The 27,905-nt window shown below is 36.4% G+C and overlaps 1 protein-coding gene across 1 annotated transcript in view; it reads right to left on the minus strand.

Annotated features, from left to right (window-relative positions):
• The window catches only part of ITGA1 (integrin subunit alpha 1), a 38,241-nt gene extending 16,592 nt beyond the window's left edge, over positions 1-21,649 (minus strand). Inside the window, exons 1-13 of the mRNA XM_053448071.1 lie at positions 21,396-21,649; positions 12,187-12,307; positions 11,387-11,493; positions 10,780-10,868; positions 10,269-10,383; positions 9,652-9,779; positions 9,005-9,153; positions 5,658-5,808; positions 3,878-4,043; positions 2,424-2,497; positions 1,667-1,811; positions 876-1,018; positions 360-503 (exon numbers count right to left, since the gene is read on the minus strand). Of these exons, the coding sequence (XP_053304046.1) occupies positions 360-503; positions 876-1,018; positions 1,667-1,811; positions 2,424-2,497; positions 3,878-4,043; positions 5,658-5,808; positions 9,005-9,153; positions 9,652-9,779; positions 10,269-10,383; positions 10,780-10,868; positions 11,387-11,493; positions 12,187-12,307; positions 21,396-21,435 (1,572 nt within the window). The 5' untranslated portion in view covers positions 21,436-21,649. The remainder of the gene's footprint in view (positions 1-359; positions 504-875; positions 1,019-1,666; positions 1,812-2,423; positions 2,498-3,877; positions 4,044-5,657; positions 5,809-9,004; positions 9,154-9,651; positions 9,780-10,268; positions 10,384-10,779; positions 10,869-11,386; positions 11,494-12,186; positions 12,308-21,395) is intronic.
• Positions 21,650-27,905: the final 6,256 nt, after the last annotated feature.

Consider the following 27,905-nt stretch of genomic DNA (forward strand, 5'->3'; position numbering starts at 1 on the left):
GTGATGTTTTTCACGCGGTTAGCATTCATGTATTTGTTTACATTTATGTTTGTTTTACAAAATACACAACATGCTGTTTTTACTAAAAGTATATTTTTTATCTAAAACAGATTTCTCTTATACTATTTTGATCTCTTGTAAAAAAAAAAAGTTGTGTGCTAAAATCTTTTTGTAACTAAATCATTTTTGTGTATTTAATGTACTGTAGTGATTATATATCTGATTGAGAATCAGCAGAAGAATCCATTACGTGGCAAAAAAGTAGGGAGTGTGCTCTACATTTAATTTTAAATACTGTACACACCATCATGTGAAGAACCTTAATTATCATGTGAAATATCAAAAAAACTGGTCGTTACCTGGTGAATATTATATACATACACTTTCCCTTGTTCTTGCTTATCACTGCCCATATACATCGGTGCTCCAACAAGGAGAATATCGCTTAGTAAATCTCCATCTATATCCACAGTTGTAAGCACACTTCCAAAATATGAACCGATCTACAACATATAATAAACAGACATTAATGTAAATGCAATGTATACAGTATAGTACTGTTCACTGTAGATGTCGGTATTTACCAGAGAATTGGGGTATTTGAATTGGAGAGAGAAGAACACATCTCCTGGAATCCAAAGGACAGAACCCCTTCATAAATTGGGGGGCAAAAGATCATTTGAAGGGAGCTTGTCTTGCCTATGCATTAAAGTGCATATGATGGCTGTATTGCCCCTACACATTTGATTAGTTTACTAAGAAAGGGAAGTTTTAATAATTACCCAGTTAATTGCTCACATGTTTAATTACCCAGATACACTTTTACGGCCTTTTCGTTTATTAAAGCATTAAGCCCAAATAATTGAGACATTCACCTGTTCGCCGTTTAATGCTTGTAATACTTCTATTGCTTTCCCATTCATCCTATAAACGATAACTTGGCCGGTATGATTGTATCGCGGCTGTCCAGCAATGTAAATTTCTTCTCCAAGTACAGATGCAGATGTTACAGTATAACCTAAAAAGATTTCAGATGTTTAAAGTTCTGAACATTCTATAAAATGCACCTTTTTAATAAAAAAAAAACAATTTTAACAGTGTGCATTTGGAATGTTACAATAATAATTATTGGCATTTATGTGGCGCAAAACACAATACCCCATCTTAACACGTGCCCAGTCATTGTATATGATGTCATGAATATTAATGCAATATTATGACATGAAACATTAATGTGTTTAGGCATTAAACTGGATCTATTATGATGATGATTATTATTTTTTATATAAAAACTCGACATAAAACTACAAATATATTTAAAAATAAATCAAGATGAATGCAAAAAAGTCAGCTTTTTAGTTTTCTAGAAAATTATATATCCAAGCACGTAGTTTTTCCAGAATGCAGGAAACAAGTAGGTCAAGATGAGTGCAAAAGGAAAGTACTTTTTTTTCAACTGGTGGATTAAAATCTTTCCATGAACAATTTCATTTGTTTCAATGTGTTAACATAGTTTGATCCATGTTAGCATTTTAAGGTTTACTGACCTGGTAGAGTATAAGACTGCTGTTCTGCACCACGGAGTATATCTGTCTATTGCTATATTATTCCAGACGTTAATCAAGCACTGTAATTTATTAAGCGTGTTAACAAATGTCTTACTTACCAAGGTAAGCTGCCAGGGCTTCATTCCTTTCATCTTCTCTCGTTTTAAATGTACGATTGCTGGCTATTATAAATGTATCAGACTTCAACATCACTACCGTTCCATTCCAATCATAAGCTCCCACTGCTCCAAGCATCACAAAGTCCTTGACAACCAGAAATGATATGTTATGTTCAGAATTACCCAGGGATATTATGATTACTTTCCTCTATGCTTTACTCATTGAATTTACTACACAGCGTTAATGCCAGTGCTTACAATATTGCTCAGAATTGTTTTTTGTTTTTTTTTACTGATTTATTAAGTAAAGGATAAATATGTAGTATCAATATTTCTAAAAGATGTTTGGTTTCGCCTTCATAGAGAATCAGCATACCTTGAAACTCTTTGGGTTTGACCAAGAGTTTCCGGGTGAAGACCTGCTTCCCCAGGCCCCCAATCCCATCCATTTCCTCTTATGGTCCCAGGTCATTTAAGACTATCTGTAAGTAGCTCCACCCCCCCCAAAGCCACTCCCCTATCAGAAGGAGAACTCGAAGTAGCCCAACTTGGGCAAGTTATGGGACAAAATGATATACTATTCAAATTCAAGAATATTAAGTTTTTCAATATTCTCACAATAATTTAGATTTCCCATGGCTTTTCAATCCATTGCTAGAATATTCCACTTAAATATGCCAACATAAAACTAATATTTATTTTTTAATCCATTGAATTCACATATATTGCAGACAATAATTTGGAACAATATGTCTACCTTGGAGTAGTGTGCACTCAGTCCTGTTTGGGCCATTTCCATTTCAAAAGATGCAGTTTGCGCATCGCTTGTTGCTAGAAAATAAAAACATGAATGAAGAAATTATGTTGTAAACATAAAATTTTGCCTCATTCATCACTTTTCCAGGGAATACTTATTCATCATGTAACAGGCACTGATAGGCTGTTGCATGTAAAAAATAAGATGGCAAAGTTTTTTTCATGGTACAGAGTCCAATTAGTGCTTTGACTAAATGGAGCAATGTCTTTAGGCAAAGCTATCCATTGTTCTGTGTACCATTTTTCACTGAAAAATCACATTACTAGGCAAGTGAAAATATTTATATGTTTTAATGAAATGATGTGCTCTGGCTTAGACAGAAGGTTACCGCACTGTTTGTAGCAAGAAAAAGAAAACAATCAAAAAGCCTTTGATTCATTTAGCAAATAAAGCCACATACTTTTATTCACATCTCTTTGTCTCTTTTCTTGTTATTTTATAGCATCAGACACAGCCTTTCCCATAACCTTTTTGCCATTTTAAACAATGAGGAAATGTCCTTTAAAAAAAAAAAATCTCTTGAGACCTGCAAAAAAATTAAAAAAATCCAATTCATCCCAAAACGTATCCCTCACGAAAAATTACTGCAGTTTTTTCTGAAGTAATACTGCAGTTCTTTGGACATGAAAAACTGGAATACTGCACTTTTACTGCAGTATTACTGCACATTTACTGCACTTTTACTGCATTTGTACTTCACTGTACTGCAGTTTTACTGCAGTTATTTTTGTACAGAAGCACAAATGCAATAAAGCTGCGGTACATTGAAGTACAACTGTAGGTTTGCAGTATAAAAAATAAGTGCAGTAAATGTGCAGTAATACTGCAGTAAAAGTGCAGTATTGGAGTTTTTTCATGTCCAAAAAACTGCACTTTTCTACAAACAAACTGCAGTATTACTTCAGAAAAAACTACAGTAATTTTTCGTAAGGGATGGCATTCTCTAACAAGGAAGGGCTTTGGGCTGTAAACACACTTCCACAGCTACATGATGGACACTAGCCCATTGGGTAAAACAATAGCCCACTTCGGTCTGTCACTCGGCAGGGGTGAACTGGAGTGTTGAGTGTTCCTTTAATGAGCGGAATCATATATTCCTGAAGCAAATAAGATGATATGATATTTCTTGAAGCAAAACCTTTGCTAGTTACCAGTTCAAACACATTATGGTAGTTTTTATTACTAGAAGTCCATTGTTTCACACTTTTGTTTTAGTTTTTGAGGAAACCTGCATTTTCTGAACTTCCTGGGGGAAAAAAAATGTGTGGCCACAAATATAATAAGTTTAAACACAATGCATGTCATTCTTCCATACTGTTTGGGATACTGTGATCATGTATGTTAGCACGTTAAGCAAAATATTGTACGTGTGGTCATCGTAACGAAAGTAATACCTTCAAGGGCAAATATCCTTTCTCCCAAGGATTCCACAATACTCGACAGTGCGACTTCATCTGAGACATTAAAAAAATGTCTTTCCTTTGGTTCGCTTGCAATTGACCTTATCTCTTCAACAAACTTGTCTGTACTTAAGTTTCCTCTGTTGTAACTGCCGAGAATCTAAGATAAGTTAGAGAATATTATTTTGTATAAATTATGTTTTCTAAATGATTCATATATTTTTAACCTTTTTAAATACAATTTGAGCTACTTCTGGGCCTTTTAAGAGCTTTTAAGAATGACTTCTTCCTTCTATAGTCACATACACCGTTCAGCCATAACATTCTGACCACTGACAGGTGAAGCGAGTAACACGGATAATCTTGTTATAATGGCTCCTGTCAGTGGGTGGGATATATTAGGCAGCAAGTGAACATTTCATCCTCAAAGTTGGTGTGTTAGAAACCAGAAAAATGGGCAAGCGTAAGGATCTGAGTGACTTTGATAAGGGCCAAATGGTGATGGCTAGAGGACTGGGTCACGGCATTTCCAAAACTACAGCTCTTGTGGTGTTCCCGGTCTGCAGTGGTCGGGACCAATCAAAATTGGCCCAAGGAAGGAAAAGCGGTGAACCAGCCACAGGGTCATGAGAGGCCAAGGCTCATTGATGCACGTGGGGGAGAAGGCTGGCCTGTGTGGTCAAATCCAACAGACAAGCTACTGTAGTTTAAATTGCTGAAAAAGTCAGGATGCATCCATGGAGGCCGCACCTCACAACCTACAGGACTTAAAGGATCTGCTGCCAGCGGCTTGGTGCCAGATACCACAGCACACCTTCAGAGGTCTAGTGGAGTCCATGTGTTGATGGGTCAGGGCTGTTTTGGTGGCAAAAAGGGACCTACACAATATTAGGCAGGTGGTCATAGTGTTATGGCTGATCGGTATGTATTTATAAAAGAATAAAACTAAATATGAGTTATTCATAAAAATACATAAACTAGCAGGTATTTTCTGCTGTTACTTAATGTGTTAATAGCCTCATACCAGGCAAGGATCTTAAACCGATAGAAATGTATTGGCTGTATAGACACACACAACTTTTTAACTCACCACTCACATTTACCACGCACACTAAACAGGGTCTATCCTTGTGTATAGGCAGACCATGCAGCTTCTTAGGGTGCTGAGGTAGGGACCACCATGTTTTTCATAGTAAGCTGATATATGTCTCTCTTATTTCTTATTTTTGCAATTGAAAAAACTGAACAAACATCGCTGTAATTTTATGGAGATGAATTACACATAGTAGAGATTTGCATAATTTAAAAGACTTACATGCATTAAACATATGCCTAATAGTTATGGAGTTCCTTTTAGGTCTTGAAAGATTTAGTGACCTCCTTTTGAAGACACCGACGGGAACATTATTTAGAGCAGAAGGTCTTAGCTGCAAAGTGAGCATCTAGATGGAAAGGTGTTTGGGATGGCTCTATAGGCCAGGTGCACATAAACAGCAGAGGCTAATACAGTGAGTGAATTTAAACACACATGGGATAGGCATAAAGCTATCCTTATCTAAGATGAGACAAAGGAACTGATTATGGTTTGATTTAATGAATTTAACTCCAGTTTAATACATTTTCAGAAGTTTCACTTTGTTCAAAAGTGTGTCCAAGCCAAGAGAATTATTGACAACTTGGTGTTTTTATTATGCTATTATTTGTTATTTATTGTTAATTGAAAATATCTTTACATGAAATTCTGCAAGAAATTTGGAAGTCTTTAAACACTTACAGCAATAGAGAATCTCTGAATGTCTTCTTTTTCACATTCATCGATAACCTTTTTTAATCGGTGGCTGTCATGTGACTCTCCATCCGTTACGACCACCATAACCTTTTTAACACCTCTGCGTGCTCCCCTTTCTTCAGTAAAAGCCTCTTGTCTATAATACACAGATTTTGGGTCACTTTAGCTCAATTTCAATTGGCTCCAGAACATGAAACACACGCAATACACAGTAAAGACAATTCATGTGACCCAATGATTGCCAAAAGGATCCCTAACACAACATCAGACAATTATAATACATAGCAGGAATAAAAAATAGACTTGAAATGAATAAAGACACGGTTCTTATAAGGAAAAATAAGCTACACACTTAAATCTGCTACGTTTTAATGAACTGAGGATGGACGGTTACATGACAATGTTCACCGTTCTTCTTGACAAGCCCCGCTCCCCGCCCATTTTTTCCTTTACATGGAGGTGTTCAGTATCAGTGGATACATCAGTGGAAACGCCCCTGAAGTCAGTGGGACAGCCCACCTACATCAGCAGGACCGCCCACCGACGTCAGCGGGACCGCCCACCGACGTCAGCGGGACCGCCTACCGACGTCAGCGGGACCGCCCACCCACGTCAGCGGGACCACCCACCCACGTCAGCGGTCAGTCCTGGCCGCGTCCCACAAGGAGCCGATAAGTTCCCAGGTATATATAGTTGAGCAACATTTAGTTTATGTAGCCTTACAATTGCAGGATAGCCTATATTATTTATAACTCATATGTTGTTGAAAAAAACAATATTTTCATTTGACTGAGTTTATAAATTGACTCTGCCTGGGCCTCGCAAATACTACTTTCTATTAAGCCTTATAGCTGCCAAACATCTCATAAGTCTGATTTCATATATTATTATATATACACACCCAGACTGTATTTTAAAGAAATAACTCCTAATGCATAAATATATATAAACCAGATTTGCATAAGACATAAGAACTGTTGAGTTATGTACTCAAAATATATTTAAATTACAAAATTAATACAATCAATAACTAATTAAATTTATTATATTTACAGACCTCTTAATACTACTTAAGACACTATAATGATCATCACACGTTAATTGCTGTAATTGTTACATTATAGTTTTAAATAGGAACGCACATAAAAAACGCAAAAAAATCTCCTTGGGTGGTCTATGAAGTAATGTATGTTAACGTCGACAACATAAACCTGGTTTTATATTCCTTAAAGCAGGAAAATTCCTGTATCTGCTATTGTTTTCGGTCATGTGATATTTTCCATGGCTTTCCCCACACAGTGCTGATTCTTTATGGCAATGCTAATGAAGTCCTATGTCTGGAAGGGGAATCAACAGGGTGTTTTCCTAGTAGTATGGCTTCAGATAACAGAGCAGGAACACATACAAATGGATAATTATGCCTCTGTCTGAGAACATTATATTATGCAAACACTAGGACTGTTTCCAAAAAAGAAAATAGCACAATTTTGTAAAATGTATTTTTAGTTTTAAAAGTATTAAAAGTTTTAAAAGTATTTAAAATAGTGGTTTAACTAATATATATATATATATATATATATATATATATATATATATATATATATATATATATATATATATATATATATCTTAAGGATTACATACACTTATGTTTCCCAAAGGTCCTATAGATGACATTGTGGCTGACCTTAGGCTAATGCCCCATAGAAACTTAAGCCCCTCTACTAATAGTTTGCCTACCACTTTCTGGCAATTATATGGCACCAACATATTCCTCAGTATTGTACACTCAGGCCATACATGCTCTACTGAGCGCTCACTCTAAAGGATTACTGCTCTTCTGGATAGAGAATTTTCCAGGCAAGACACAAAACAGCAGTTCACTTGATCGATTTGGCAAATAAGGAATTTTGTTTTATTTGCTTTTATTTATGAGCCACAATGCAGCTGCTCGACGAATAACTTCATAGAAAGACAGTTTAATGTCCTTATTTTTCCAAAAGGAAGAAAAGTTGGAGCAATGATTGAAGTGAAGCAGAATGTAACATACAAAGATGTCTCGGGGCCCTAAAACACATTCTTTGTTTTTATGACAGTATACTCACATGTTAGCCTGTGCTATTTTAGCCTGTCTTATATATTTGTATATTTATTAGGGAAGTAGTAGTAGTAGTAGCAGTGGTAGTAGTAGTAGTAGTAGTAGTAGTAGTGGTAGTAGTAGTAGTAGTAGTAGTAGTAGTGGTAGTAGTAGTAGTAGTAGTAGTAGTAGTGGTAGTAGTAGTGGGACACTTAGAGGGTTAATGATGGAAGTTCCCTTTAGCTTTACTGCTTCTGCCTGGACTTCCTCATCTGGTAAGTTCAATAAAGCAGAGATATTCTGTTAACAATCTTAGCATTCTTTATTGAAAGACCATTTAAGACACATCATAATTCCAGTAAGACGTTTGCACTTGGTTTCCATATTGGGATATGTGTTATGAACAGTTAAAATAATCACTGATTAGTAATTATCTTACTTTAAAATAGTTTTCAGCAATTTTTTTTTTGCATTAGACTTACACATAAATGCTTGATGTGAATTAAAGAATTTTACAAGTCATCATCGTACAGCGCTACGGAATTTGATGGCGCTATATGAAAAGGCAGAAAGTCATGTGTATCACATGCACATTGGGCAATACCAGTCTGCTAAGGTAGTCAATAGTTCGAGTGACCAATTTTGGTAGATTTCTATTTCACTCTCCAGTCCACCAATAAATACACAAACTGCTTACATACAATGGACTAAAGTTTAGTAGAAAAAAATATTTAGCAAGGAATATTTGGCAGTAAAACCACCAAAAGTCTATACAACCCATCCCAATGCAACTAAATGACACTTGAGACTCACATTACAATATTAATATTAGTTTTATCATTTACAAATGATAAATGACACAGTGTGAGAGTTTGACCAGATGGCGCGGCTGCCCTGGCACTTTTTTACAGCCATGTCTTTTGGCATTTGCCTGGTGTGGCCAGATTGAGCCTGAGAAAGACTAACACATGTTTACAGAAACGAAAAGATGTGTAAGGTAAAAATGTGGGTTACAGGAGACACACAGGAGACACATAACCCCTATATAGGAAGCAAAAAAGGCAGCTGAGACTTCTTTAAAGAAACAAGCTTATTAAGGCTTGATATGGTGAGTGTGCGGCGCTGTTGGCCGGAGGTCCACTCGGAATTGGTCCATTAATCTGCCCATCCGAGCCTGCCTGGACCTTATCCTTACATCATCTAATTTTATTTAACTGGGACAAGAGTTATTTGCTCTCTTCTTAACTGTACATACCGTGCTGTATCTATACCAAGAGCAGTCATAGTTTGATATCCCCCTCTTTGAATTATTTTCATTGATGCCTCCAACACACTTGCTGTTGAATCGTATGTGTTCAGGTTAAATTCATGGGTTATGTTTTCTCCGTACTGAACTATGCCAACCTAAAATTAAAGAAAAAAACAAAAGTCTGTAGCTGATATTGGTTTACTTTCTGAATTAAATTTACCCAAAACTTAATGACAAAATACGTGATTTTTCATTACATGACCATACTGATATTGGTGGAAAGAAAATATTATATATCACTGTATTTTTCTTTAAAAGCTTCGGATTCTAGCCATTTACACGTCTATTTTCACAGATATACAAATCATTTATATGAGTTCAAATCATTTTTTTGGTGCAAACATACTTCATGTACGTCAAATGCCTCTAATTATTTAAATGTTTGTATATCTCAACGTTCTCTTCTCTCCTCCAAGCTTTACACATAGAAACTAATGCCCCAGCTATACAACCCAGCATCACACTTGCTTTCTCCAACACAATGTCGCATTGCCTGCAAGTAAACATTATTATCTACGCTAGCCTATTTTTCTTATTTAAATGTTTTTGCACTTTTTAATTGAATATTTAAAAAAAAATAAAAAAAATCTTACCTGTGTTAAACTGGGGTGTATATTCATTTTTTGTAACAGTTTCCATAAAAAACCAGTTACACTATCCCATGGATAAACGCTGTTAGATCCATCCAGGACAATCACTATATCCAGTTGTGTGTTACACCCTGCATTTGAACAGTTCACAACCATCACGCAATGCATATACTGTATTTGTCACATTTATTAAAGAATTTGCTACTAATCTATGTCAGTGGAATACATTAAGTCAGACTTCTTTCTGCCAAGACCAAGAAGGTATACATTTTCTCTCTAATACAGTATCTAGAATGTAATCACAGATAAATCTGCCTACTTAACAAAACAGTTCCCCTGTAAAATAATATTGTTAAAAAAATAACATTAAATAGATTTTTTTTTAAATATTTTTTGGTTTTTAATTAGTATTTGTTTTTCTTATCAACCATTGTTACATGACTACTGTGAAAGCTAAGAAAACTAATATTATAATATTTTAATATATATATATACAAAAGCAGAAACATAGTAAACATAGTGTCAGTAACTACACAGAACAAAAACCTTTTCATATTCCAGTAAGTTGTACTATTAGGTGTAAATGTTTACAAATCTTTGTAAATGCACTAATCTTTTACCTTGAACTGTTGGAGCAATAGAGTTTACAACCTGAAAATTAGAACTAACATTTGAACAAATGCCAGTTGTATAATGCAGACTTCCACATCCGTAAGCATATAGAGGTCCGCATGCCTTGGAGAGAAATAAAGAGATAAAACACTAATAAACATGTCCAATCAAGAATAGCAGAAAATACATTACTTGTAAATTTATGTTGAAATTCAGTAAATCATGGTGTTAAGTACTTCCCAGACTCCTTACCTTTGGCTAATAAAAAATAAGTGTGAGTTTATGGACCAAGATGTCTAAAATAAGTACCATTCTTGGTATTTATACTATGTTCAGATGACTTACAGAAATATTATTTTTCTTAAAATGTTACCAAAAAAAAAAAAAAGAAATGACCTAACAATAATTGGTTTTCAATTTCAGTGTTTTAAAATAAAGTACTATTATATAAAATACTGTAATACTATATACATAAATATAAAAACACATACAGAATTTTTTTTCAAAAAATTCCATTACCAAAAATCCACCATTTGGATTTGTTACTAAAGTGGATCCCATGGTCATGTTCTCTTTTATTTCAGAAACACCGGAAATTGATGTAAATTCTACAAAATAGAAAAAAAAACACCTAGTATAATATGCCACAAGATTAAGTTACCAAACTAGAAACAACAGTCCAGTCCAATTGTGCCACTGGCTGCGCTCAAGCAGAATTCTCTATAAAAGATACAATATTCATCAACAGTGTTCTAGGAAGCAAGTAGTTCTTATTGACTTAGTTTCCCAAAATTCACACAAAGAACAAAAAACCCTTTAACCTGTCCAGATAGTAAACACTCAACACAGATGGGCTGGAAATCCCTGTCTTAATTGGTATTATCGGGGCAGGGTGCCGATTAGAGGAACAACTGTTTTTTTTTTGTTTTTTGTTTTTTTATTAATGAAAATATAAATGGTTATTGACACTTTTCTGCATATCCCCTACCATGTATTGTCAATGCCAAAATATCCGTGCACGACCATTCAGTTTTGTTGAAATCAGATACTTACCAACTTAGAAGTGAACCCAGCACAGCTCTTTGTATTTGTACTTTTACACACTTATTAGGTTTACTTCACTTACTTGGTAAGTTCAGCTTTGTACAGGCATTTGGAGAATTCACTGGGCACTTGTATACATCACCAGTTCTGCGACTTGGTTGCCCTTCCAGTGGTGAACCTATGAGCAACCTGAGAAAAAAAAATGACTTTATAATATACATAGTAGATATGGGTATGGCTATATACAGAATACTGGTGTGTTTTTATTTCAGCATTTAAAGAGAAAGGTACACACTTTTGATATAATCAAATTAATGCAAGCATCGTTGTGCCTCCCGAGAGTTTTTAGTCAACCCCTGTCACTTTCAAGGTGGGAAGGAGGGGGCACCTTTTTTTCTCTATTTGACTATTTATTTACCTTTAATATTTATTATAAAGATATCAACGAACTCGCATGACCTCACCTCCCACTCACAAAATTTAAAGTAAATTGAAACTCAACTCGTAAGCAACTCTTACGTTAATTAATATCCAATTGCTTTGTCAGAATTGGCATGGGAGGGCATGCAACTTCACACAAGTTTGGAAACAAGCCCATTATCATGGTTAAGTTAATGGCTAGAAGGATGCTAACAGTATTTAAGAGGATAGTGTAACAGGTAATCAAAGCTTGATTTGTTCATTTTAAACCAAAACATGTATGTTACACAAATGTTACATTATAGTTTTATTAATGCTTTGAATAATAGTTGAGTTACTGACACACACAGCATTGCAATAAAACTAGTATTTAAATCAGAAAACACTAAATAAACTAAGTAGTATCCATGTGCACAATGGCCAATATCACATTTATTAATTATGCATTAATACAAAAAGTACCATTTCCCCTCCTCGTTTTCAAATTGCTGAATTGTGTATCCAAACATGTCATCCACGGATCCACTAAATGATAGTCCATTTTTCACATCCACATTAAATGGGTGGGTTACTTTTAGTACAGCTGGAAATAAAACACAGAATAATACAAATTATAGTCAGAATGTACATTCATTCACTTCAAGTGTCATAATATATATGTGGAATATTCAATGTCATTATAATAACCACCAAGCCAATTTACTTTATAGAACAGTAAAATTACATATCTGTCAGATAAAATGTGAAGAAACTGCACAATGAAGGATATTGAACTGTGTAGTTTGGTTAAATAATATGTGCAATCATTACAGCACAGTTCATTTATAAAATTATATAGCGTCATCACATTCCACAGAGCTATAGAACAGGAACATGGGACAAATCAGGCATAGAATCTACAGATCTTGCCGATCCAAGTTTGGGATCTGTATTGGCTCATAACACATAGCAGCAGACTCAACTATCTCTTGCAAACATCCTCATTCTGTCTCAACAGACCAAAAGACAATCGTGGCAACTATATTTATGTTTATTACACAAATGCATAAATAAATATTCCTTGGTTTTCCATGTTTTCTGATAAGCTTGACATTGAAACCAACAATAAATTCACAAATCGTCCTCCAGTTGCGATTAATCCTACTATTAGTCCAATATCCTAAAATGTGCAACAAAACGGTCAACCACAGAAAGTGGACAGGAATATAGGATTAGAGCTAATATCAATCCGATACCCCAAACAGGGGCAGATTGCTCGTAAAGCAGGTGAGACATTTGTCTAGAAACAAGCCCGGACTGGCCATCGGGCATACCAGGCAAACGCACTATGCGGCCAGCGGCTAGATATGCTACATTTTTTTGCTCGTGTAGAGTACGGCCGCGCAAATAGAGCCTTCAGCTGCACTTACTTCATCAAGCGGCCCCTGACCTTAAAGCCCCAGGACCATATAATATGGGTTAGTTGTTTGTATTGCCATGCAATAAAAAGGATAAATACAGCATTTTGTGCAATTCTTGGTGATCCCTACACCTTATTTCTAAAGACATAGGTCTGTATTTTAATACCTTACTAAAGTACAGTTTCAGTTGTATTATTTAAGTGTTGAAAACCACAGAATTTTTAAACAGCACAAGTTGTGTGCCATGGGCTTCAACTCCTAGAAGACAAGCACACCAAAAAAGTCCCAGGAATCTGTTTGAAATGGAAGTTTAAATATTCAGCTTTGTGGTATGCCTTTCCTTTGCATTCCAAATGTTTATCATAGTTATGCTAAAAATAGCTTTTTAAATCATCTTTCTTTACAAAATATGACATTGTACATTTTTACCATTTTCTCTAAGAATCCAATTACCGGTACTTCTTTTCACTGATCTGCAAAGAGGCGATTTTATTTGGAAACAAAGTCCCAACAATGATGATCTTTCATGATTGGCTTGCATAATTGGGTGACCTAAATAGGGTTTTTTTTTGTTACAAATATGTTTACATTCTGCAGTCGTTTTCAAACTGAGAAAAACTCAGAAAGCTGAGCTAAATATATCTCCCATATGTGAGGGAGAAAGGAAGAGGATAGATCTCCCATATGCAAGGGAGGAAGGTAGGGAATATATCTCCCAAAAGTACCAGGGAAAGGGAGGGCATATATTGATGAGAAAGAATGAAGGAAACTGTGAGAAGGGTACGTATTGAGTTTGGAAGATGGGCAAAACTGGAGGAGTTAGATTTTTACGAAAAGGAAGAGTGTTAAAAAAAATTATTCAGTCTATAATTTAGCCTGGCCACAAAGCCTTATAAATAATTTAGCAACAGCTAACACTTTGCCTTGTGGCCCTCTTGGCCCTGTAAGTTTAGAGCGGGCTGTAAATAAACTACATGACTAGCATGTTTGGCTCTGTACCGTAGGTTCTTGCTGTCCAATATGGTGTCCACTACACCTTTCTGTTATCTATTCCTTATATTTCATTATAAAAACAAAGTGTTGTTGGCTTCAGCCCCGATTGAGCCTGCGTGCCCTAGCTATCCACATTTTTCTGCCTTGTAGTTAAGGGGGTTTTACGTGAGAATATAAGCCAAGACCAAACTATGACAATATCATGTAGGAAGCTAAGAATTCTTTGCGTGAGCTATCTTCCCCCGCCAAAAACAAGAAGGGAAGAAACATCTGTTTTACAACACAGTGAGTGTAATTTTTACAATTAGACACAAAACCTACCTTCTCTAACTCAACCAAAAAGAGACGTTAACTTTATTAATAGTATATAAAAAAATGTCAATTTTAGAAAGTGTCATTCATTTTTTTCTTCATTGAAGATTAGTCAGAATTTATTAGAACAAACACTTATGTAAGAGATGTTAAGAGAGCTGTCTGACGGATCTGGTTATGTTTGTGAATCAGCTGTCTCTAGTCACCATGCTAATAGTCATCATTAACATGCGATGGAATCTGTAAATTAGCTGTGATATAAAGGGACAGATTGTATCATATATTTATCGGTGAGAAAAGAGTATTAGAGACTCGCATGAGTATCATTACTACTTCACCAGAGGTAGATTAGTTCTAGCCTTAAGACGTGATATGAATGACACATAAATCTACTTCTAATATTCTTCTAATTTTTATACTTAGAACATTAAACGCTAGCCATGTGGATTGGATCAAAATGTAAATTATGTGTCCCATATATGTCACATTCATTTAGACAAGGGCGTTCCATCAATTAGTTAGGCCTCAAAGCTTCCTGAAGCACAAGTAGACATTTTGATACAGGCCCTAATGCCATCGCTGTTAGCTTATAGCATCCAGTAAAAAAATACAGGACAGAGTCTATGTCCTGTGTCCAATAATATGTGGTAAGGACATTTTACGTGGCGTATTTCAGGTGTCCATTGCTCAGTTGTAGTACTACCTTATTTCCTATGCAGAAGTCCCCTTAGTTTTTTTCACCATCATACTAATCAGAAACATCTCTGATTTATTTTAAGGAAAGGGGGCAAACCTAGCTGCTAATTATCCACCAGCCATGTCCAATGTGTTTGTTAACATATTACTAGCTTGCTGACGTTCAGAACTAGTATATTATTGAGAAGTAGCCACTTCAGAAAGCCTGCATACACAATGGAACCCCATCGACAGTGGGCTAACATGGGAAAATACGATTTTTTTTACCAATAACATCCCAAATTTAATTAGATTTCAGAACCACCTACATCTTCAGTGGTCTACAGGCAGAATAAAATCTGCTGGTTTCTAAATGATGACAATCCATATAGGGCAATGCATATTTATGTTACTGGATTTAATTCATGTCCTCAGTGAGCTTGGAAAAACTGTTCTAACTCTCCAAAAACAGGATACCCCACCCCCTCTATCTTTCCTTTACAAAGATAAGTTTAAATACACAGTAATAATGTAATATCATACATCGCAATACTTTCCACTTATTTAAAATCAACATAGATAAAGAATACATTAATACAGATATTTGTGTCATAAAAATATTAGCCAGGAATCTTTAACAAGAAACATTTGTAGGGAACATATTAAGAGATAACTATTTATTTCATGTTCAGCATATTTAACTAGACTGATAGTCTAAACAAACTGGAAAATATAGAAAACAGATAAAATGACATAATAATATGTCCCTATTTTAACAATTTGAGAATACATTTCACCAGAATGTACTGGAATGTATTTGGCAAATAAAGTCTTTGTTATTAAGGTTAAAGAGTTCTCACAGTCTTTGCGAACAAGACATGCTACAAAAGTCATTTTATTTCTAGAAGAATAAGCCCAATGTTCATTTGGGGGCAACAAAAACTTCACTTTGCAAATAAGTGGATTCTGACTCATCTAATATCCATGGACATATGAAAAAAGTAGTTGTGGGCACCAAGATCTTAAAAGTCTGGCCATTCTCTCCAAAATACTTTATGTATCACAATTTAATCCATCGACACGCAAGTTTAACTAAAGCAAGGAGATTTCACATTTCTTTTCTTTTTTTCTCCATTCGGTCAGGTTCAAAATTTAAAAGTACTTCTTTCACGAATCCTTCAAGTCTAAATCCTGTCGGTCTGGAAAACTCAGTAGTGTCATCTTTATATGAGCTCAGAGAAACCATTTCAAGCTAAGTCACAGGCAGGTGTGATGGGCCAAAGGACTCTTATTTGCATCAGATTCTGTGTCCATGCATTAAGGTGAAACAGCTAAATACGGGAATATGTTTTCAGTGTTTTTGAAAAGACAGTACGCCCACTTTAAATGCTTAGATCTTTATAGCAGATGATACATGCACAGGAACCCATCCAGGTCAGGAAAACCACCGAGTCCAGAAGAGAACCCAGGAAGCACATTTAACCACCCACTGGTTCAAAATGGAATTCAAAAAGCGTGTTCACAAACAGGGCAAAAAAGGTAAAAATAAGGACGAGCGGGCAAAAGAAACTAAGGACCGCTTACTTTTTTCCTGGTAAGTGTAGGGGCTGGAGGCTTGGAAGCCACCATTGGGGAGGTTAACCAATTGGGGGTACAGGACAGCAAGGGTGCCAAGCGCGCACCCCTCCGCTACCATATTGCTGCTGGCATGCCAAGCCTCCAGTCATGTTTGTTGAGAAGCGGCGTGAGCGATGCTTGCGTGGCCCTGACATACAAAGACTTAGGCAATCCTTTTAATTACTCACACTTTTGGACAGTCAGCAGTCTGGACTAGGCTCGGCTGCCATGGGCCTTGTTAATTTGGGGACTGTTGGCCACAAGTTTTTTTAAAAAAATGTTTTAAACAATTAAAATAATCTTAAAATATGCACGGCCTTCATTTTGCTTTCTTCGCACGCTCTATATTAATCGCTTGTATACGTACAGCAGATCCTGGCTTATGAATTGAAATTGAGCACTGATAAAAAAAAAATGGCAAAATTATATTAAATTTATAATATTCAAATATTTCTTGCCCAATCTTTGAGAAAATCAAGACTGACTAGGCTCTAAAATAATTTTCCTGTTGTTTCTTAGTGAAGCAGATTTCCTGTAATGCACTGAAACAGCTTAACATGATGTCATTTAAAGAATTTGACATGAAACACTCCGAACTTCTTAACTTTTCACCTCAAACCAACTGACAGGATGTGCATGTTTAAAATACAGACCAAGAATTCAAGTGTATTCTTCAATTTAAATCCAAGATTAGCTTTAACTTTCTGCATTTTGAAAATGCTTTTAAAAGCGATGCACTTTTACCATTTAAGATTTAAGATTTAAGGTAATTTGTAAGGCAAATTAAAATAAATACGGTATACATCTTTAAATTGTATTTCTAGACTGTTGCAGGCAATATATTATTGTGTAGCTTTTTTTGTTAACCCAATGGTAATCAAACCAATTTCCTTACTGAGCGAATAAACCTCTGCCAGATAATACCAAGACTTCTATCGCACGTAAATCTATTGTGAATTTTTTGCAGAAAGCATATGACTTGCACCAGACTCGCACTGGCCATCTGGGCCAAATACTGCCGCTCTGGTGCAGGTCAGGTCCTGCAATAGTTGAAAAATGACAACCATATAGCCAGGGCTGGTGCAAGGATATTTGCCACCCTAGGCAAAACACCCACAACCCCCCCTTTTGCCACACCCACTGTGCTGGCTCGCTCCCACTCCTCCCCATAGTGACCGCGAGCCGCGGCTGCAGCCTGCACTGCCTGGGCGGCTGCCTCCCTCCCATGAAGTGACCATGAGCCCTAGGCGGGCGCCTACTTTGCCTATAGGTGGTGCCGGCCCTGCATGTAGCTACATGCCACACTTTTACAGAGTGCGGTCGCACACTAAAGGCAGGTGTGTTGTAAAAGTCAAAGAAAACATCTTATTATTGCCTCATCACTAACCGCAAGTCTCCGTGTTTACCCATTGGAAAATGTTTGGATGTATGGATTACATATAAAAACAATAACATGGTAGACATTCTGGGTGGACCAACTCAAATGGCAAATGATTTAAGTAAATCAGAAGAATGTGGCAGCTGCAGTTTAATGTTGATAAATGCAAAATAATGCATTTGGGACATAAAATTCCCAAAGCAGAATCTACCATTGGGGGTGCTGTTCTGTCAGTAACAATGACAGAGAGGAACTTAGGAGTAATTATTTCTGACGTAAAGGTAAACAGATAATGCAATAAAGCATATATTTTATTTGTAGTAGGAGTGATATGAAGTGTTTGGCACCTTCTTTATAGATATTTTTAACCTTTATTATTTTTTACTTTTTAACATAAAGTTAATGTGGTACATAGTGGAGTCCTCTCTCCATGATTGGTAATGTGGTCACACAGGGGTCCAGAGACAGGGCTCTATAGCAGTAGCGTACCTAGCGGGGGGCGGGGGGGGGCGGTCCGCACCGGGTGCCGCTCATCAGGGGGTGCCAACTTGCCGGCACCCGGCACCCCTCCAGAGACGGACAGTAATGTCCGCCGCTGGAGGAGCAGACTCGCAAGGGAGCGGTATCGGAGGTCTTTAACAGACCACCGGCTCCCTTGAGTGATTTTAAGCCGGTTCAAGGATTTCCCTTGAACCCGGCTTAAAATCACTCAAGGGAGCCGGAGGTCTGTTAAAGACCTCCGATACCGCTCCCTTGCGATCTGCGCGGCAACAGCTGTTGTGCGCCGGGGTTTGTTGTCAGATCCCGGCGCACAACACTGAAGCCGCGCCCACCGCTGTCCGTGCCCTCTGACCCGGAAGAAGACAGAAGAACTGAAGAAGAAGAGGAGCGAAGAGCAGGAAAAAGAGCTGTAAGGAGAAAAGAGGAAAGGTAGGAAAGCATACAGTGAGAGTGGATTGGTGTATGTGTGGATTGGTATGTGTGTGTGGATTGGTATGTGTGTGGATTGCTGTATATGTGTGGATTGGTGTATGTGTGTGGATTGGTATGTGTGGATTAGTATATGTGTGGATTGGTATATGTGGATTGGTATGTGTGTGGCTTGGTGTATGTGTGTGGATTGGTGTATGTGTGGATTAGTATATGTGTGGATTGGTATGTGTGTGTGGATTGGTATGTGTGGATTGGTATGTGTGGATTGGTATGTGTGTGGATTGGTATGTGTGTGGATTAGTATGTGTGTGGATTAGTATGTGTGTGGATTGGTGTATGTGTGTGGATTGGTGTATGTGTGTGGATTGGTATGTGTGTGGATTGGTATGTGTGTGGATTGGTATGTGTGTGGATTGGTATGTGTTTGTGGATTGGTGTATGTGTGTGAATTGGTGTATGTGTGTGGATTGGTATGTGTTTGTGGATTGGTATGCGTGTGGATTGGTATGCGTGTGGATTGGTGTATGTGTGTGGATTGGTGTATGTGTGTGGATTAGTATGTGTGTGGATTAGTATGTGTGTGGATTGGTATGTGTGTGGATTGGTATGTGTTTGTGGATTGGTGTATGTGTGTGAATTGGTATGTGTGTGTGGATTGGTATGTGTGTGGATTGGTATGTGTGTGGATTGGTATGTGTGTGGATTGGTATGTGTGTGGATTGGTATGTGTTTGTGGATTGGTATGCGTGTGGATTGGTAAGTGTGTGAGAGTGATGGGTGTTATGCTGTACCATTTCCAATGTATTTTTCATTATATAATTATGCTCTAAAGTACATCATAACTCCCATCACTCTATACTGTTCCATACAGTGGCAGAGCTGGGAGACAGAGGCCTTGCACCCCCACCGCAGGACTCCTGAAAGGTAAGTGAACTTCAAAGAGGGAGAGGGTAGATAGTTAGGAGGGGTAGATAGGGCAGAAGGGAGCGAGAAGGGGTAGATAGGGCAATCATACTCCTATCATGCCAAGTCTGCGAGTGCCTCCTGGAATCTGGGTATGCCTGGGCATGATAGGAATGTGATTGCTGTTAACAATTATATATATATATATATATTGTTATTTAATTGTTTTGTCCTATTTTGGTGTGTTACTTACTTTAAATAAAAGTGTTATATTTTTTTATGGTGTGTGGGGGGGGCTCATATTCAGTTTCGGCCAGGTAGTTTTAAAGTGTGTGTGTGTGTGGGGGGGTGCCACATACAGGATCCGCCCCGGGTGCCAAATACTCTAGGTACGCCCCTGCTCTATAGTCTTAGTTTATTCGCCAAATTGATGGAGTTGGTAATAGAGGGACATCTCACTGACTTCTTCTTATACTCAAATGAGTTTCTGTTCCAATAATAGTTTGAATGGCCCCCCTACAAACCATAATTAAATCAGTGAGATTTCTTCAGTCACCTCCCTGCCTGCACTATGCAGTATGCAGGGCCAGCTCAGCAATGCTTGCAGAAAAGTTATGCAAGGATGGCTTTTTATAATGGAGAGTTAATACAGGGATGTGAAACTACAACTCACCTGTTAACTTCCACTTCAGTGAATAAACCCGAATGTATTTGAAAATCAATCAGTGTACATAAACTGAAGATCTAAGCATTCTATTGTCTGCAAATCAGCAGGATCCAATCTTGGAATGTGTTTCTTACAGATTCAGATAAGAAAAGGCATCAAGAAACCACTCAGAACACAGAATTGGATCAAAGCTTGTAGTGTTTTGAAACTGAAACTTAATAAGCACTGTAAAGGCTATTAATTGTAAAAAAAAAATAAAAATGAAAAGGACCTCCTTTATTTTTATAACAAAAAACTTTAATAAAATAAATGCTTAGCTATAGCAATTTTACATATAATATATATTAAAATGTACACGATTGTGACCGTTATTAGCCTATTTAATGTTAAGCAAATTGTTTTTTATTTGTGGAGCATTACATTTAATTTGTTTGCTCTTCATCCTTCTCTGAATTAAGAAAATTAGATAATGCTATAAACTGTGCTCAGTTATATATACCACCTTATATCAAAATGTACAACTAGAAATAATATATATATATTTATATAATATATAATATAAATATGCATATATAATATAAATATAAACAAAAAGAAACTCAACAAACACATAAACTCATAAATAGAACACAATAAAATCATTCATTATCATAAGCTTTCAAAATATATTAAAGGCTATTGCATGTCTTATACAAATGCATTTAATATTAGACTAACAATGCAAAACAAACAACATTTGATAAATATAATGTTGCATTATCTTTTCTAAGCAGAACATAATGGATGGTCTTACCTGTAAATAGACACAAGTATCCTGCTACATTGTAGCACATTGTAGAACTCTTTTGAATGATCCTTCTACACTGGAAGCTGCAAGAGATCAGTGCAAGTTAGAGACCCTGAGAAAACTGTTCTTGAAGGTTTAAGATCCTCCTGTGCAAGGATAATTTAATCCTGGAAAGTGTTCAGATCAGTTACTGCTTCCAAAGAAGGGTATGATCAGGGATCATATCTGTTATGACTCTCCAAGGACTAGTAGCAGTTCAGAAAGTATGTTGTATCTGTGATGTCTCCAAGGAAGCACTGATATGATGTTTGGTTTCCTTTTTAGCAATTTCCTGGATTCCTCTAAGTGTCTTATACTCGGTGTTGTACACTGAAGTGTGAACTACAGCTACTTAATGTGGCCAGTGCAGATCAAATATTGTCTGTGGATCATAGACATAAGAATAAACCCACAAAGAATTTCCTGTTTGCAGCTGAAATAGACTTTTCTGCAGACTGCCCCCTCTTAAAAAACAATCAAGTTCATTAACCTTCCTAAAATTTGACATTAAATAGCAAGAACCAACATGTACAAATAAAGTCAGCCTCTGCAGACCATTCTGTTTACAGTAGATCAGCAGCAAAGTATAAACTGAAGAGGACAACCGCACTTCATGCAATGAATTATACAGCTATGTTGAGTACCTAACTTACCCAGGGATATTGCAGTTAAAATGACAAGAGCAAGACTTCTGGCAATCACAATGTATAACATAGTACTAACATAGTACGTGAAGAATAGATTTTGTTATTAGGACTATATAACCACTTGTTAAAGTATTGTTGATGGCTAAAACTTGGCCCAACCAACAAGTCTTAGTATTGTATAATAGTAATATGTGGTCTAACATGAGGTCCTGGTGGGTAGGAAGTGAAAGCAGGAATGATCTCCTACTTATGAAGATATGTTAAGAGAGGGTAGACACCTAGTAGATGAGTAGATCTTCTACAACAATAACTCATAGTTCTCAAATGAGAATAGTATTACATCCTTTTTATGTTGCAGGATGAACAGCATGGGAACTTCTACTGCACAAGATCTTCAGCATTACCTGTTGGGATGATTTCCAGATATTTTGGTAATGCCTTGATTTTGCAGGAGCTATCTAACAAGCCATGGTACTGAAGCCATGACAATATAGTAGAAGTTACATTCATTATTCAAGTTACATTCAAAATAATGGAGGGACATAGGTAGCAACTGGGTGAAACCTGGCAAAATATGGGTTCAAGCATGTTTAATACAGGTGGAAATAGGGAAGGATGGCTAGAGGTACCATCAGCTATTTCAAATCTGGATGTCTGGCTGCTTTCAGATAGTCCAGGTATGGAAATCAATAGCTAAAATATGATTTTCAAAAACCAGAGACCTTTAGCCATATGATAAATTTGAGTGATGTCCTCCTTGCCAATGCATTGGGGGATTAGGCATTTATTGGCTCCATGCACATGATTCACTAACTGCCAGTCAGCTCCAGAGTTGTCTAGGTGAATGCTGAGGGCAGGGGGTTTAGACCCTCATGCACATTTGCAGAAAGCGATCCCATCAGACCACAGAAGAGAAGGGTAGCTGCAGGGCTGCAGCTTCTACTTCAGGTAAGTGTTTTCATTTGGGAATAATGATAATAATTTAAAGAACTCACAGACTAAAATGATCAATAGTGAGCATCTTCTAGATTGTAAGCTTGCAAGCCAGGCCTTCTTTACCTAATGTATAGGTCTGACTTAAACTGTCAGTTCTACTTTTTGCCATACCCTGTACCCTGTGTCCATTGTTTGTGTTTATTGTAAGAAGCACTGTGTAAATTGTCGGCACTATATAAATAAAAGATAATAATAATAATAATAATAATAAGGTATTTTTATGCATTTTTACAAATTGCAATCATCAGACTTAAATTTGATGTAAAAAGAAAATTCTACATTGTAAACTTAATTTTTCTTACATTACTGAATATAGTATATGAGACAAGAAGCAAGATATTGTGGTGACAAAATAATAAAAGAGCATCGTGGTTTGCAATGGAAACTAAAAGAAAGACGGCCCCACGTAGTTAAATATATCCGTATAGTTACAATATCGCGTTACAATATCGCATTAATTACTGGAGTGTCATGTAAGTGTAAATGTTTAGCCCCGTGAGTCACGGAAAATCTTAAGACACTAGCTTTACTCCTGGAAGTTTGAAAAACATTGGAGGATTCGGAAAATTAACATAAATACCAACAAGGATCATGGAGATTTTTGCTCACACCTAAAATATTTTTGAGACATAAATGTATCTGCTTTGGGTTATGGTAACACAAAGAATTTCAGATGCAAATGTTAAAATTAAGTGGAAATTCTTTATTTAGAAATACTAGTTCTCTAATACATTACTGTGTAAAGTTAGAGGAACGTATACAAGAAATTTAGGCCAGACCACATAGACGCAGAATTAGCCAAACAATATGGCTAATTTTAGTTTTAAGTAATGTTCTTTTTTAGATATCTGTAATAATTTCAATGACTTTTCCACTCTTTCAGAAACGGTAGTAGATACCTGGAACAAGCTTCCAGTGGAAGTAGTACTCTCCGGCAAAGTAAAGCAATTCAAGAAAACTCGGGACCTATCTAATATCCTGGATCATTAAAAGGGTAAATTAGATGGGCCAATTGATTATTTTCTGCTGTCACTAGCTATTTATCAAAGTTAGCATTAGCGTTGGTTAAAAAAGTAATTTTCCACAAACTAAAATTACGAGAACTTAGTGAGAATAGAGTGCTGTAAAATAGTAATTTACGGCATGCAAGGCTGGAAATTTCCACTAAACAAATTCTATAAGATTGGATCTATTAGTAGCAACTTTTCCCAGGCTGATAAGTAACTTTTTTCTGCTGTTTGCCAAATATTAGTAAAATGTCTAGATGAAGCAATTCAAATATATGAGGTTTAAAAGGGGCAGCCAAGTGTGGCAGTCAGCCTTACCAACAAAGAATGCAAAGAATACTTTCATATGTATTCATCAACCTTTGAAACTAATTAGCTTTAGGAGAAGCTGCAGTTACAGCTAAAGCACAACATCCTTGCCGTGTTCCTGTTTTTGTGTTTTCTGATTGGCTGCTGAAATCGGTTGGGGTGGTTTCTGCAGTTGCCCATGGACCAGGAGGTGGTGGTGAAAGAGGCACATGCATATGGAGAGATTCTGCAGGACCCCTCCATGCATTTCCATGGGGGGCCACACAAAAAAATGTAAAGGACCACCGTGCTATCCAACGCAATAAAGAACATATGATGGCAAGAGCATCCCTTTAAAGAAATGTTATGGTCAATACAACATGATCATTGCATTGAATGGACTGCAGGGTTCTACGATTGAGATATACTAGTCCATTAAGTTGGCATTTAAAATGATATGTTAATATGGTAAATAGTAATATCTTAGGTAGGAATGAAAAAACAGGGGCTCGGCCCCCAAATGTCTTATCAATTTTTAACAATAATCTCATTATACAGCAATGCAAAATCTGTTCTAAAAACTTAAAGATAGGAAAATATTAGGCAACAGCGGTGTTGCGCAAGAGAGTTATATACAAATTAGGATTCCATTTTTAATGTTAACCATAATAATAGACGTTTTGTTATAGCCGGACCCTCTTCTCCTTCTGTACGAGTATGTATTTACATATGTTAATGTTACTGTCAATTTTGTCTGCTGCCAGTTTTAATGTTTTTGTTAATTTTCACTTTTTCCTATTATAACAGAGCTACAGCCTGCCGGCTCTCTATTAATAAAACATCATGTAATACATTTTGTCAATTTTGCAACATGGCTAGTCAGCAAAAGCGCGAGATTGTTGGAGACATTGGAAAGAAGTAATACACATTGAGAAAGACACGCGAGTAAAGCTCAGTTAGGTAGAACTTTCCCACGGATAACTGTCCACGGTTTTATATCCCACTACAGGGGGATAACGTTCCCACTCCATGTGTGGGAAATGCTGGCCTGCAGCTGGCTTTCTCACAGCTGGTAATAATTCAGGTCACTTTTTCACAGAGTTGACTTGACGAATCATTCAAAGGCCTAAATCCGCCCTGTCTTTTTTTGGGAAAAACATATGAAGTGAAAAAAAACCAACTTCATTGGCTATGGTCCTATTTTTTTTTTTCATTTTAACAGTAATTACTGGTAATTTCTGCTGCATAAGGCTATTTTAACTTGTTTTATCAAGACAACCAAATAAATGTAACTTTACATAAGACCAGCCCTTTCACAAGCAATTTGCCACGTTATGCCCGTTATAGCGTATAACGAAGGCACGTAGCAGGAATTCAAAACGACTGGGTTAGTGAATACATTTCTTTATCTGTCGTGGCAAATAGTCTTCTATTTTCTCTGAAAGAGGAAAGGGCCATAACTATATGGAATACTAGTGTAATAGTAATGCAATACTACATGGAATACTAGTGTAATAGTAATGCAATACTAGTGTAATAGTAACGCCATACTATATGGAATACTAGTGTAATAGTAATGCAATACTATATGAAATACTAGTGTAATAGTAATGCAATACTATATGGAATACTAGTGTAATAGTAATGCAATACTAGTGTAATAGTAATGCCATACTATATGGAATACTAGTGTAATAATAATGCCATACTATATGGAATACTAGTGTAATAATAATGCCATACTATATGGAATACTAGTGTAATAGTAATGCCATACTATATGGAATACTAGTGTAATAATAATGCCATACTATATGGAATACTAGTGTAATAATAATGCCATACTATATGGAATACTAGTGTAATAATAATGCCATACTATATGGAATACTAGTGTAATAGTAATGCCATACTATATGGAATACTAGTGTAATAGTAATGCAATACTATATGGAACACTAGTGTAATAGTAATGCCATACTATATGGAATACTAATGTAATAGTAATGCCATACTATATGGAATACTAGTGTAATAATAATGCCATACTATATGGAATACTAGTGTAATAGTAATGCTATACTAGTGTAATAATAATGCCATACTATATGGAATACTAGTGCAATAGTAATGCCATACTATATGGAATATTAGTGTAATAGTAATGCCATACTATATGGAATACTAGTGTAATAGTAATGCAATACAATATGGAATACTAGTGTAATAGTAATGCCATACTATATGGAATATTAGTGTAATAGTAATGCCATACTATATGGAATACTAGTGTAATAGTAATGCCATACTATATGGAATACTAGTGTAATAGTAATGCAATACTATATGGAATACTAGTGTAATAGTAATGCCATACTATATGGAATACTAGTGTAATAGTAATGCCATACTATATGGAATACTAGTGTAATAGTAATGCCATACTATATGGAATATTAGTGTAATAGTAATGCCATACTATATGGAATACTAGTATAATAGTAATGCAATACTATATGGAATACTAGTATAATAGTAATGCAATACTATATGGAATACTAGTATAATAGTAATGCAATACTATATGGTTGGAGATCAACCGTTGTATCAAGAGCTTTTTGTGCGCCAAGAACAGACTGGGTGGAGGGCTATCTGGGCCCAGTGGGGGGTATTTGAAATTGTGTCAGTACTATGTTTAAGCACACGGGGCGTCTTCCAGCGACTATGATCTTTACTTCCTGCTTTGTCTTACACAGCTGGGTTCATTATCCGATATACAAATGGATTCCCTCCCAGATACCTACTGAGCTTTCGGTAAACATTTATACTGTATTTCTATTGATACCGGTGTAAAAAGGTATCATGTAAATACTTTTTAGGTTTGTGGTCAGATGTTAAATTAGGTGCTAGTATGTTACATGCAAGTGTGAAATTCCCACCAACCCTAAATAAAAATAAATGTTTTGTCCATATGCATAAGATTACATTTACTGTTGGTGACGCCTGATTGACTTGGAAACATTTTTTTGGTAATTTTTTAAAATTATTTTCACAGCTAACTGCAGAAGCTTTACATGAAAAGAATGGCTGCTTTCCTCGCACACTCTTATTCAGCGTACGTAAATACTCCAAGTAGGTGCTAGTGTGATATGACTCTTAAAAGCCAAGTTGTATGGGTGTAGGAACCCACACAAATCTGGAAGAGGGTATTCTGGGCACTTGTTTTGAAGGTTGCCACCTAATTATATCTAGATTGGCCTGGCCTCAAAGGTGACAAAATATTTCCAGACCCCTTGCTAACAAAGGATTACAGGAGATCTGCTCCCTCCGCATCTTTTATATTGAATTTATGTGTTTTTTTTTCCTGCTCTACTCCGAAGTGACAATCCTCTCCCTGTCACAAGGAACTCTTGACAGTCGTCGAGATTGAAAGCGGCCGTCGTGCGGCCTTTTAAGACTTTTAATCCCACTCGCAGCCGCTCAGTGGCTGTTTTGAACTTTGATTGTCGGTCTGCCTGCAAATTTCCCGGTATCCCGGT

The sequence above is a fragment of the Spea bombifrons genome, chromosome 1 (assembly GCF_027358695.1).
Source record: "Spea bombifrons isolate aSpeBom1 chromosome 1, aSpeBom1.2.pri, whole genome shotgun sequence".
NCBI lineage: Eukaryota > Metazoa > Chordata > Amphibia > Anura > Pelobatidae > Spea > Spea bombifrons.